This window comes from Gouania willdenowi, chromosome 19 (genome assembly GCF_900634775.1).
Source record: "Gouania willdenowi chromosome 19, fGouWil2.1, whole genome shotgun sequence".
Lineage (NCBI taxonomy): Eukaryota > Metazoa > Chordata > Actinopteri > Blenniiformes > Gobiesocidae > Gouania > Gouania willdenowi.
In genome coordinates this window covers 14327038-14341877 of record NC_041062.1, presented here as the reverse complement: position 1 = coordinate 14341877, position 14840 = coordinate 14327038, and the positions used below count along the sequence as shown (strand labels likewise).

The 14840-nt window shown below is 40.9% G+C and overlaps 1 protein-coding gene across 2 annotated transcripts in view; it reads left to right on the top strand.

Moving 5' to 3' along the window:
• Window positions 1-14840, top strand: part of LOC114481278 (protocadherin-15-like) — a 225534-nt gene that overhangs the window by 140092 nt on the left and 70602 nt on the right. For both annotated transcript variants that reach the window (XM_028475966.1, XM_028475967.1), the window contains 3 exons: window positions 1562-1678; window positions 5261-5395; window positions 6727-6839. In XM_028475966.1, the coding sequence (XP_028331767.1) occupies window positions 1562-1678; window positions 5261-5395; window positions 6727-6839 (365 nt within the window). The remainder of the gene's footprint in view (window positions 1-1561; window positions 1679-5260; window positions 5396-6726; window positions 6840-14840) is intronic.

Here is a 14840-nt window from a genome sequence, read left to right as displayed (position 1 = left end):
AAATGACAGAAAACCTGAATCATTGTGTAAATGAAACTCAACAATATGTGCAGGGGTGTACAGTTTTCCTGGTGCTCATATTGCATGATTTCAGTCATTTTTAATGTTAAACTGTTCAAAAACCTAGAAATTCTTACAAAATCCTTAAATTTTCCTGAAATCAAGATCTTCTATTTAATATTTCCCTCAATTAAATAGAAATCGTTCACAAAATCTAGTAAATTTAAAGAGAAGATCCTGTTGGGACTGATATTTATCACTTATTGCTTGGATTATCGTCATACGTAGTGCAAACTGGGGCTCAATAACGTTGAAATTACTCATGTTCCTGCATAAAAGCTGTGGCCCACTTCAGATCGAGCTGCTCCTCCGCCCCTGCCATAAAGGAACAGACAATTATTCTAAAAAATATTTAAAAAAAAAATTTAAATCCACAATCCAGCCCAAAAGCAACACTGTTACAGCAGCAAAATTCTTATAATAATGAAGTTATAACTCATCGGACCATAAACAGACGGCAACCAGGATCTTCTAAGAATGGGCGGACCATCGATTGGTCAGGAGGCAATGCTTTTATACTCAGTTAGCTGTTCAGAAGTTAACCAGTGTCGTAGTACAGGACACTTCCAATAAATCCTGGAGGTTAGCGCAATAATAGGAAATCCGGCTTTGTAGTTTGTGGTTCAGGTTTGTTGCCTAACTTAATCACCTCTTTACTTCATTTGAATTTGAATTTGAAATACTTGGAAATTCCACGTTTTTGCATTCTGTTATTTTAGGGACATGCTTCTCACACACATAGGCCCAAATCACACACATGCACAAACAGGACCTGTAGACATGCATTAATGGAGAGATGTCAGAGTGGGGCTGCTTTTATTATGACGGGAGCGTATCAGAGCGATGTTGGGGTTCAGTAGCTTGCTCCAGGGCACCTCTGCAGTGCTTGAGAAGTGCCCTGGCACCTCTCAAAAAAAAAAAATCCTCAAACAGCCTGAACCTTTAAGTCATACATCTACTCATTCTATATCAGCTTTACTTTATTCTGGCTTTTTTAATGTTCAGATGAGAAAAGTTGAGAAACGTGGGCTGTGGGATGTGTCCTTTTTTATGGTTTTTAGCTTCTGATTTTTCTTCTTTGTCATGATTAATGAGCTGTGTTTTAAAAGCCATCACATCAACATCCTCTGGGAATATTTGAATCCCCATTGTTTTGTGGTGTCCTCACTGTCACACTTGCAGTTGTTTGCCACTACTTATTACACATGCCGTAAATACAACTGTTTTCTTTGTTTTTTTTTAATGTATTTTTTTTATTATCTTCACTGTAATCTGCTCTAGAAATATTTAGATATATTCTAGTTGTACTCAGTCCAGGCCAAAAGTTTAGCAAACTTTGTGGCCTATGGGCTTTAAGGTTGTTGTAATAACGTTATGTGATGTTGGTATGTTTAATCTTCTCCCCTGTTGCTAATTTCTGAAATTTGGACTATTAAGTTTTGTGGAGAACAGTTTGTGCTTATTGTAAGACTGTGTATGTGGATTAAATCTCTCTTTTTAGGACATGAACGACTTTAGCCCAGTGTTCAGCCAGTCACTGTACCAAGGGATGGTCGCTCCAACTGCAGTCAAAGGAACTATAGTGACCACAGTGAAGGCCAATGACTTTGACCCAGTGGTGAGTATTTAAGTTACTATGACTTTAAATCCCAGTAGTCACTGGTTGTTTCTTGTTTATCGTGTCTTTATTATTCAAAGTGATCATTTTGACGTTACTAACTTGCCCTCTGATAAAACACAGTCCTTTTTAAATACTATTTAGCTTTAAAAATCAGTTTTCATTAGTTTGCTCCAGTGCAGTTTGGTCCTTATATGGAAGCCGAAGTGCAATGTATGCTGTGTCACTCTGCCTTTTGTTCAGGTGTATCCCTGAAATGCTGTGACTGTGGAAAAAAAAAACAACTTCTACTTTTATTCCAAATGTTAAAGTACCATCTGGTAGATTTGCCATTTTACCACCCATTATAAATATTTGTGTAAAGGCCAGTAACATTAAATTTATTAAATTTATTTTTGCTTTGGTGAAGAAGCTTTGAGCTTCTTTTTTATTTCACATCCTCACTCTTGTGAAGTTGCTTTAAAAGTCTTTTTAAAAGCCTTATGTTCTTTGAGTTATTATCTGGCCGTATTCCGACACCAGCTGAATCATTTCAGACTTGAGGTTTTAAATATCAAAGTGGTTTCTCTTGGGTATAAAATAACAGCCTCCTAACTGCCTTCCTTGTGTATTATTTATTTATCGTCTAAATGCAAAGTGCATACTATATTTTCCAAAAGTGCATTTAATCTCCAAAACATTTTGATATATAGCTTTTAAAAGTTTGTTTTTCTATTTGATCTAATTACTAGTAACCTCAATTACTTCCAGCTATTAAAACAGGAATTAGCATTTTGATGATAAAACATCCTTGAACATTATTATCACAATCAGTTCATGCCAGTCTAAAGTGCTGAACAGGTTGTCATTCAGTTAGTTTAACAACGATCTAGCAGTCTGTCGCTGGTGCACATTTCCAATTTAGCAATAAAACATTTCAAAATAAAAGCCTGGGGGGCATTAATGCCTCTTAACCCTTAAAACGTAGCCTAGCACAGATGCCCATTGGTTCATAAACCCCTCCATTACATTTATCCACACATTCCACCTTAAAACAATGTAATAATGATAACCCAGTGTATACAACATGATATTTTGTAGTGTGGAAAAATGACTGATAAAGCATTCATGCCACACATAAAGATTTGGTGTCTATCCAGTTTCTTGTAGTTTCTTATTTATTTTGATATCAAAGGTCTAACCTTTAATAATTCACTGTTGTTGATTAAACAGTATTATTTTTATTTCTTCCCTGTTGTTCGATTTGTATATACCCTGTACGGGCTGTGGCTTTGTTGTAGATTTGTTTTTAGACAAGGGGGTATGATCTATGTTGATAAGCAGCAGGGGTAACTTGTCTATGTCGTTAACTTTCAGATTCAGAGCCTGATAAAGATTAAACAACCAATATATTTTGTACAGCTGACTTATTTGAAATGGATATCACACTGTGCAAATGTATATCATATTTAAAAATAACAAGAAAAAAGCCAGGATTCACACCTTTTCACACTTGTACTTTAAGGATGGTTTCAGTTTTGTGATCTAATCTCTTTAGTAGCGCAAGATTTAAGAGAAAAGTCTATGTAGAGTTCATTTTTCTCCTCCTGTAATCATTTTTTAAGCACAAGCACTTTGGTGCCGAGGACCATTTATCGGTGAGACCATTTGCCAACGACCGTTTTCACTTGCTCTGTGGTGTTTCACCCATCATGCTAATTAAAAAACGTGTCGTGCAATATCTGCTCCTGGATATAAGTGAGATAAGATTGTATATTAAGCCGCTACTTCAGATCTTCTAGAGTAAATTTTTCATTTGAGTTAAAACATCAGAAATTGATCATAAAGTTTTCCTAAAAGACAATGTCCTTTCATTTTGTGGCACAGTCAGTTGAGGTTGTTCATCACACAAGCATTTAATCAGATAAAGACAGTGTAGGTCTCATAGATCAATAAACCAAACACCATTTGCCTGAAAAAAATGCCTTTCAAAAGTTTGACGTTGTAAAAATTTTGCGCAATGCAGAATGTGGAGTCATGGAGCTTAGAAGTGTTTACATTATTACGATATCACGAAGAATACTGGGAACAAACTAGGCAAGGCAGATATATTTGTATTGGTCATTTCATACACAAGGCAATTCAATGTGCTTTACATGATTAAAAAGTGATACAGAAAACATGAAATCATTTAAGAATTAATAAGAACATGAAACAAGGTTTAAAATCAATGATAAAAAACTTTAAATCAACAATAACATTATTTTAAAATTCTCCCTCTCAGTCATAAACAGTAGAGAAAAGGAGAGTTTTTAACTTTGATTTAAAAATGTTCACATTGGATGACTGTTCCACTTCTTTGCAGCATAACAACTAAAAGCAGCATCACCATGTTTGCTATGAGCTCTGGGCTCCACTATCTGACCTGTGTCCATAGATCTGAGAGACCTGCTGGGTTCATACCTGACTAACATGTCACTGATGTATTCTGGACCAAAGCCATTCACAGATTTAAACATCAGCAGCAGAACTTTAAAGTCTATTCTGAGGCTGACTGGGAGCCAGTGGAAATACTTTAAAACTGGAATGTAAATGGTAAAATGGACTTGATTTATATAGCGCTTTATCACCACACTGAAACAGTCTCAAAGCGCTTTACATATCAGCTCATTCACCCAATCACTCTCACATTCACACACCAGTGGGACAGGACTGCCATGCAAGGCGCTAGTCGACCACTGGGAGCAACTTAGGGTTCAGTGTCTTGCCCAAGGACACTTCGACACATAGTCAGGTACTGGGATCGAACCCCCAACCTCTCGATCAGAAGATGACCCACTACCACCTGAGCCACGGTCGCCCTGTGATTGATTTAATCTGACTGCAGAATGTCAGATTATGAGTCAATCAGAACTTTGGACTTGGTCTTTGGATTGAAACTCTAGAAAAAAAATGGTGTCAAGTCGATCACTGTCCTCCTTGTCTGGCAAAGAAACGATTCTTACCATTATTAATTGTGTTAAAGTAAAAAATACTTATTTGCATCCGTCTCCGAGACTCCACATCCCACAATGCAATGTAAGAAAATGTCAGTGAACAGTGTTTCAGATGGAGATGAAAACAAACGTTCAAGCAGCGATTTCAACCTTTTACATTTGTTTTTTTTTTGGGTTTTTTTCTGAGCAAATGGCCTTCATTTTTTTTTGATATGTGAGGTCTGCACTATGGATTTATCTGATCAAATGTTCCAGCAGGTTTAATCAATTTCAATATCTATCTTGTGTGCTAGCAGTAGCTATCTCAAGCAAAGTGTGTAAGGCAAGCAAGTGATGGTTAAAAGATTGTACTAACTCTGTCAGTCCATGGCCATCTTTTATTCTGCTTTTTCTTGTTTTCCTTTTTATAAATCTCTTATCTTAACTGAGCTTAGCTTATCTTATTTTAGCTAATCTTAGGGTGTCTTGTCTTAATTTTCTGGGAATGTTTTGCTCTAGCAACCTACAGTATTTACTATAGACCGAAATTAAAAAAAAAAAAAAAAACAAAACAATGTATATCCATTACTGACACTATGTTTGAGCATTAGTGTTGCTTTGTTCCCAGGGCACCCCAGCAGGTTTTGTACGCTACAAAGTGGACCAGGAAGCATACTCTGCCAGTATATTCGAAGTAGAAGAAGACACGGGACATGTCGTCACCAGAGTGAACCTCAACGAGGAGCCCAACATGAAGTTTCAAGTAAGTATTCCACATTGTCATTCTCACTGCTCTCAGCATGCATTTTAATGGCTGTGCCCATCATTTTCATTTCTATCCCTGCACCACTATAAGGTCACTGTCCCAGAATGGAAAACTTTTCAATATTTTCAGAGTGAAATACGCAGAAGTATCAAGACTTTTATCACAATAACTATCATACTCCTCCTATCTCAGCAAGGGTTAAGATATATTTGTGGTTCAGTCATATTGAGTAAAAATCTATTTTTTTTAATCTCTTTTTAAACAATTTTAAAGACTTTTATTGTATCCATGTCTTGTTTCTTTTTGACGCTAGTTAACATGTGGTGGTTTGACAGAACTTGAAATAAAGTAGAAGAGGAAATTGATTATCACCTTACATTCTGCTTGTTTCCATGCACTATTTGCATAAATAAGAGTCTTTCTGCACAGAGCCATGTACGTAAGTGCACCACAGCAGCTTATTACTTCCTAGTCTGCCTCTTTTCCTACCCTTGATGCCTGAATGGAGCTTTGAGCCATGCTAATTTCATCTTTTTATTGGCTTTAATTACCACAAGGATTCTGCATCCTCTGAAGATGTCACCCAGGGGACTAATTCTACCTCATTTGCTCCCAATAATTCAAAGTAAATGAGCAGATCCAACATCATTGACAATTTTTGGATCGTGACAGTGATAAACAACGTCTCATGTCTGATTATCAAGAGTTGACACAAAAATACAAAATCATTGCTGCAATTACGAAAGCTTGACAATTTTGGAGGTTCAATGGCTCTGGAAACAACATTTTTTTTTTTTGTATGTTGGGTAAGAAAGTAATTTTCTTTTGGTACACAGATTTCTCTCTGAACATGTGGAGAGGTTTGTTGCTTTAATTTATTCATATAACCACTCGTTTCCTTCTTGATGTTGGGGTTACTCTAGGAATGTAAAGAAAACCCTGCAGTCACTGGTACTACGTTTTAACTAAATAAGGAGAATGTTGGCTCTCATTAGGATTCTACTGGGCCTGGTTAGCAGTGGTTACTTTCTAATCAAACAAAGAAAAACTAAGTGGGGAGGAAGACATAGCACGTCAGTAGGTTGCAGGCGTAATATTGCCTTGCAGATAACACTGCAGGAGAAAAAAGGTTTTTTATTCTAGTTGATTACTGTCGTCTTTTGCATTAACAGCATCCTTTTTATTTTACATCTTGTTCCTAAAGTGCTCTATAAAAATGACGTCTCACTGAGCCGAAAATGAGCTGTACTAGAGTTGCATTGTAAAAAAAGACATGTTTATGTTCCATCCTGGTGTGAGTCTCACTCAAACGTGTTTGTGTTTGACAGCTTCTGGTGGTGGCCTATGATGACGGTGTGCCTGTAAAGGAGAACACAACTCTAGTAGAGATCACAGTCCTTCAGCCCTCTGTTATTCCAGTGTTCACTAAAGAGGAATACAGGTATGCAAACACACAGAAACAACCTCGGCAGTCTGTCATTTAGACATGTGAATAACACACATTGGTCTCATTCTCCATAACCCTAAAAGAGAGACTTGTTTAGAATAAAGATTTGAACATTGTTTTATCTAATGGATAATAGTAATAATTTATAAAGGTTTACCAGCTGAATTCAAATTCCCTTTTGAAATGAATACTTTATCAACCCGTCTCTGCGCAGTTAACACTCTTTCATAACACAGATTTCACTCGTGCTGCAGTAACTTCATAGTTGGGCTTTTTACAAATTCAGAGCGTTTTAAAACAGACCTCTGTTTTCTGTGACAGCATGGTGAGCAGAGCCTCATCACCGCTGCTTCTTCTTGGTTTACAATAGATTCTCTGTAGCTAGGTTTCCATCCAATTTCAGACGTTTCGATATTGAAATGTGTCGCAAAAGCGCTACACGTCACGTGACGAAAACATGGCACGATATGTATAAACAGAATTGGTGACCAAGTCATTTCTTAGCATTGCACTTAAAACGTATTACTTCCACATTAGACGTGAAACAACAAAGGAATATGGAGCGTTATAAAGAGGTTCTGAGCCTACATTTTCCTGCTGTGAAATCTCGCGGGATGAGATTTCACGGGAGTTACGATGCTCCTGCCCAAAACATCTTCAATGGAAACGCATTCAATATATATTTACAGTATATATATATTTATATACTGCATCCCTCTCTGACCTGAACTGGTTTTCATCCTTTTTTATTCTTTTTACTCTTGTATTTCTTGCTGCTTATCCAACTGTTTTTGTTGTGGCTAATGCAACGTAATGTTGTTCAAATGCATCCCTGATGTTGTATCTATCTATCTATCTATCTATCTATCTATCTATCTATCTATCTATCTATCTATCTATCTACCTATCTACCTATCTACCTATCTATCTATCTACCTATCTATCTACCTATCTATCTATCTATCTATCTATCTATCAAAGCGCAGTTATGCTTTGTCAACATTTAGAAATATTGCTTTTATTTATGAAAATTTGTAATGGAAACACAGATTATGAGAATGTGTCGAATTGTTGGGTCTTACCTCTGTCCCAACCAGAGGTTACGCTAGACCTTTTCATTATCTGTCGTTTTGACTGGCGGGGTCTTACAAATCCTGTCATATTCAATTTTTTACCCATCACTCTAATTTAAAAAAAATAATAATCATAATAATTACATATTAAATAGCATTGATTTTTCTATTCTTTTTTAGAATTGTGAAGTGATCAAAAGTCGTCAATCATCATGATCCCACAAGCACTCGCTTTGGTGGAAAAAAAAATCTGCATTTTAGCTAAATAATATGCTCACTCGCCACCAAGTGGTTGGGGTACGATTTGCAATCCGTTAAAATGACAGATTTTTCCGTCACTGTATTAAAAATTATTTGGTCAACACAACCCCTGGTCTCAACCATCGGATTGTGTTTACCATGATGTTCTATTATTATGTAAAGAATATAATCTACTTTTGCAACACTTCTAATTAGAATCAAATAAATAATAATAATAATACATTTTATTTGTAATGCACTTTACATTTGATACCAAACCTCAAAGTGCTAAAGGATTAAAACAGTTCAGCACAACATACTGTATATTAAAAGACAGGACCTCGCCGGGGTTGGGGCGGGGTTGCTTGGCGCCTCGGGGTGATGCTGTTTACTGGGGGGCGGCGCTAGCTGTTCCGGTGGTGGAGGTTGCTGTCGGCTGCCTGGTGGGTCTATCCTGCCGTTTGCGGACTGGTGGGTGGGTCCGGGGCATCTTTGGCTGGGGGCTGCTGTCCCGCACTTGATGTGTGCCATTGGGGTGCCTCCGTCCCCGCGGTGGGGATCGCCGGTTGCTCGCGGGCCGGCGGGGGGCGCTGCTCCGTGGCTGGCGCTGTCCGGGGGGCGGCGGGCCCTGGGCTGCTGGCCGTGGGCTGTCCGGGGCTGTGCGGTCCTGCTGGGCCGTGGCCGGGTCCCGGGCGGGGGTGGGGGATGCGTCCCGGGGGGCTTGGCCCGGGGGCTTGCCCTTGGGGGGTCCTGGTCCCGGGGGGTGCTCCTGGGGCCCGGGGTGCTTGGCCTGCTGGCCGGGCCGGTCCTGGCGGGGGTCTTTCGGGGCGGGTGGCGCGTGCCGCGCCCTTGCGTACCTACTGGTACGGCCCCTGCTTGGGCAGTGCCCCGTGAGGTAGGGTGTCGGGGGCCGGAATAGGGGGCCACATCCCGGCGGGGTGGTCTGGCTTGGCCCTTGGAGGGGGCCCTGGCTTTAAAAAAAAAAAAAAGAACTGAAGCTCGTGGCGCGGGCGGCATCAGTGAAGGGTGATCTGGGGCGCCGTGGGGGGCTAGGTTGGGGTGCCTGGGGGCCGGCGGGGAGACTCCCAGCGGCCCCCTGGTGCCTTATGCGGCTTGGGGTGTGGTCGTCCTCCCTGGGCGGGCTGCTCCTGGTGCTGCATCCGTTCCGGGTCCTTCTGGCCTGGGGTCGGGCCCCTGCTGGCTCTGGGCTCGCCGGCGGGTGCCCACTGGCTGCCTGTTCGGCGCGGTTCTGGTCGTCTGCTGGGTGTGGGCTTCGGCTCCTCCGCTGGGGCCTCGGGCAGGGAGTTCTCTGGGCCCTCCCCTCGGGGGGTTAGGCGCGGGGGTGGGGTGGGGGGGTGGGGGGGTCGATGGGGTGGGGGGTCTGGGGGTTGGGGGTGGGATCGGTGGCGTGGTGCGCTGGGTCCTTGGCTCCTTGGGGCTTTCTCGGGTGTGTATGGGGGGACGATGGCTGCCTCTCGGCTTGGGATCTTGGGGGCGTTCGGGGGACTGCTTGGCCGTGGGGTGGTCGCCGGGGGCCCTTAGGCTGCCTGCTCTTGCTGCTGGCCTGACTGCTTCTTCGGGCCCGGGGGCGGCTCTTGGGTTTTGCAGTGGCGGTACTTGGAAATACATTTGTCATGGATGCACTGGCCTTGGGCTGTGGGATAACACTCATACTGGGCTCAACCTTAGACACGTTGTTCCCAAATACCTGTTTTATGGAATTTCCACTCACCTCTTCCTCTGTTCACAGCCACCACCATTATTCCTAAACCACACACTGGTCACCAAACTGGCTTGACAACACAACAATAAACACAATATACACAACCACAATTTCACATCGCATCACTTAAAACTATTCCTCACCCATTCCATATCCTATCTTGTATCCCTCTTCCCTGTTAACTTCCCCACCCCCCTCCAACCCCTCACCTTGGTGTAACACTGCCCTCTCTTTTTTACATCCTCCCTTTAATAAAGTATTTCTTACCCTTCCCTAGGGAGGGCTGGTGACGGTCACAATTATGCAATGAAATAAATAAATTTATTTAATTGCAATAATAAAATATGCATTGCTGTCAAAAGATTGCACTTCTTGTAGTGTTAACCTTCGAAAGCATGTGCAGACAAGGTAAAAAAAAAAAAAAAATAAAAAAAAAAAAAAAAAAAAAAAAGACAGGACTAAAAATAGCCATTAACTGTTAAAATAAGTTTTTGTAAAAAGGCGATATTTAAGTCTTTTCTTAAAAGTGTCCACCGTTTGCGGGGCCCTGAGGTGGTCTGGGAGGGTGTTCCACAGGCGGGGGGGCAGCGGCTTCAAAGGCCCTGTTGCCCATCGGTTTGAGCCGTGTCTTGGGCATGACCAGACGGTGCTGTTGGCCTGACCGGGTCCTGTTTGAGGTGTGTAACATTTAGGAAAGTGACTTTCCTAAAAACTGAAAGGTTGCAGGTTTGAATCCACTTAATAGCAGAAGAGCGAGGTTTGAATAGTTGAAAGACACCTTTCTGACGACTACTGTGGGCCCATGAGCACCACACTAATAAAGAGGCTTTACCTTATAAACACACTTAAATCAATTTAGTTGCTTTAATAAAATGCCATTAATGTTAGCAAATTAGCAGATTTTTACAAGTGAAAGTTTTTCATTCACTCAAAGCAGAGCAGAGCTCCTATCTTCTATTTTTAGGAACTCGTTTGGAGGAAAGAATAAGAGAGATGTCAAGAAGTCATATAATACTGCATTGATGAATATGGAACATAGCTCCCAGCATATGTGTGTGTGGACGAGAGCAGAAACACAGGAGAGTCGGTGTGTATTTGTACTTGTGGAAATCATCACACAGTTCCCATTACTCCAAGCTCGGATTTTCTCATGTTTGACTACGTGCACTACTTACGCAATATCAGAGGGTCTCGTCTGGTTTGTGTGTGCTTGCGCGCGTCTGTGATTGAGTCATTTGTGTACGTGCATGTGTGTCTCGGCACTAATTCCATGTTGTACTCTCACAGTAACGCACCAGCTTTGAACTAATTATCTTTGTTATTGATTGGAGGCTCTTTTTTTTTCCACCAGTGAGTAGTAGCAGGTTCCTAATGCAGCTTAATGATTTTTTTTTCTTGCATGGTTCAGCTGAAAGACTTCAATCCCTGAAAAGCATTAGTAACATTGATCGTATGATATGAGTGACAGGAGGTTTAAACACTGTACATGAAAAAAAAAAATCATTACTTAATTATGTCATTGCTAATCTATTGTAGCTTGTTTGCTCTTTATTTTGTTGTATCATTCAATGGCTTCATTACTTAGTTTGATTTTAAAATCTTGGGGCACTGTTGAATGTCGTTCCCAGCTGTTCGTAAGCAGGTATTATCAGACAGCTGTTGAGGTAGATTTAGATACAACCTTTGTCTGTATGGGATGTTGTAGAAGCTTATAGTTTTTTGTTTTTTTTTTTTAAACAATATGCTCATGATCTATAGAGCGAGAGTGCAGACTGTAAAAGAGTGTTAAACCCTTTTTTGACAACATACTATATGTTCAAATCTCAGTATTCTTTAGAAACCAGCGACGTCCAATAATATGAGTACTCTGATTTGTGTTACACCTGTACCTAATATTGGTACGAGGACCTATTAATGATAATACAGATGCTATGATTAATGAAATAAAACAGTTCGGAGTAACACTTTTAATGAAATTGTATACATAAAGGCTAACTTTAACCTATCATTATTATGATATGACACCTGTTATTAGCATGAATAAGGCTGTCATTAAGTGTCGTTCGTTACCCTAACCCTTTGGTAAATGGTAAATGGACTTGATTTATATAGCGCTTTATCACCACACTGAAGCAGTTTCAAAGCACTTTACATATCAGCTCATTCACCCAATCACTCACATTCACACACCAGTGGGACAGGACTGCCATGCAAGGCGCTAGTCGACCACTGGGAGCAGCTTAGGGTTCAGTGTCTTGCCCAAGGACACTTCGACACATAGTCAGGTACTGGGATCGAACCCCCAACCTCTCGATCAGAAGACGACCCACTACCACCTGAGCCACGGTCGCCCATAACCCCACTAAATCCCTCCTATTAACCCAGTGACACCTTATCTCTCTATAAAAGCAAGGAATCGCTTTCTGTCTGTCTGTCTGTGTGTTCCTTAAATATCTCTGCGGATTAGGATCAGACTGACCTGAGAGTTTCAACACGGCTGCTGCTCTATTCAAGGGTGTGCAACGTCGGATTTGTTTGGATGCCCCACCTCCTGAGTCGACCGACTCAGTGATGACCTCTACAGTGATGATGTCATCAGTTAGAACATTGGAACATTGGTCCTACCTTCTACAGTGATGATGTCATCAGTCCTCTACCTCCACAGTGATGATGTCATCAGTCTTACCTCTACAGTGATGACGTCCCACGTTCAAACACAACCTCATTTGGCCATCCATGAAAAAGCTATTTACCCTCCCACTTTTCCATAGCAATACATACTTCCTACGAGCACTGCACTAGTTCATGCTAATGGCAGCATTATGTCAGCCCAGAGTTGGCGCCAGCCAATATTAAATGGGGGGGCATTAAGAAAACTGCAGGGGGCACAAGAACGCTCCGTATTGACTCGCATCTGACTAGGTTTAAAATCCACTCTTTACGGCATTGTTCTGTGAGCTTTTTACATTTCTCACCTTTGTGAACGGCAATCTTCTGTCCTCTATAAAATCTCTTTTCCTTTTGTCAGTTAGAACGAGTGGAGCAGCCGTAAACTACGCAAAGCATGGGCATTTTGATTATTTCAGACGGCAGATTCTCAAGCTACTTCACTTCCTGCCCTCCTTTTGAATTTAGCACTCTATATCTATATGTCTATATGGCTCTGGCTCTCGCGATGCCGCAATGTGAGTGACGCTACGTGAATCAACAGAGCAGGCTCCGTCTGCGCTGTCAGTGTGTGTTGTCAGTAGCGATGGTTAACCAGATCTCTTGACTTTGAGTAATAAAAAGCTCCTCCTGTAGTGTGGGAAGAGTGGGGTTGGGGGGGCACAGTAGGTCAGCAGGGGGGGCACGGCCGGCCTGCTGACCTACTGTGTTTTACGCATATTGTTTTTATTTCACTTTTATTCCCATTGGCGTGTGAATGAGTGTGAACAGGTGAGTGAGTTGATATTGTAAAGCACTACTGTAAAGACTACTTCGGTGGAGATAAAGCGCTATATGAATCAAATCCATTTACCATTTAAACTCTTGCTGACCTTGAATTATTTGCACACAGCAGACGTTCTTTCACAACCAAACTGCATAACTGATCAATCAAATCTAGTTGGTTGAGGCTGTGATTCTGTCAGTGGTATTAAAATGGAGTATCAGAGCCTACGTACGAGTTTTGCATGAGAACACACCTCATTACCGAGTCAGGTTTAAGTGCATCAAAGAGTGAAATGAAGGGATTTAAACTTCACATCCACTACAACACAGGCTGATCAGGTTAGGAACTTTTATATTAACCTTCTTCCTCCTCCACCCAGGTTTTTTTTTTTTTTTATGTAAACTGAGAAGAAAGTAAAAAGAAGAAAAAAAAAACAAAGACAAAAAGCGCTGGACAGGCAGCCAGCGGGCCCAGAACTAGGTCAAATTAAGTATTAGGAGGTCCGCCCAAATTTACATGTCATTATAATAATTAATAAAGGATTGCCAAATTGAATAAAACATTTGCTCTTTTTTCCTTAAAGAATATTTAATTTTTTCCAATTGTAAATATTGCATTACATCTCTGAGAAGGTGTTGATGAGTAGGAGGGATTTTATTTTTCCAGACATCTGGCTAGCAACATCACAAAACATAATACTACATATATTAGATAATCCGTCATTTAACTTGTACACTAGGTTCACACTTGAATTTATATAGCCTACCTCACATCATCAATTTTGCTAAATTTGCATTTGGACTTTGTGATCTAGAGTTGGATCTGAATGGATATTATTCCTCCTCATTAGGCTACTGTATGTTATTCCCAGAAGGTCATTCATTCAACATTGAACTGAACCTTGCTTTGGAAGAGTATTGATAGAGGCGGCAAACAGCAACAGACAAAAAGCTCCTGTACATCATTAATGCTGGATTGTTCTGCAAAATCCTAGCATTTTCACCTTCCTTAAGTGACCTCCAACTACTGGTGTGTCCTCAGCAAAAATAACAATCTCACTGTGTACATGGTTTCCTGTGCCAAGAGTTTGGGATGTAACTGCTGACTTTGGCCCCTAAAATACACTAGCCTAAAGTTGCGTATGTTTCAGGGAGCATGTTTTTGACAATTGAACTTCCAGTTAGTAGAATATTGTCCTCAAGGTATTTGCCACTGAGCTGCAAAAAAAACTGTAATAAAAAGTTTGATGGCTGGTGTTTTTGGCTACAACTTCTTTGCGAAGTCATCCATGGACTGTTCCACAGAATTATCTGGGAGAGAAAGACACTTTTCGGTGGCAGGCTCTTGTATAAATTGTTGCTGGTATGATTCAATGGTGTCAGGCACTTAGAGACCCACTGACAGTACATGACCCTCATTGTACGATGCCAGGTACTCAGCAGGAGAGCACTGCTGTGGAGGAAGGCCCCCCCTCCTGCATTCTTGTTTTCTATTTTCATCCTGTTGTCCTCAAGTGGTGTTGAATC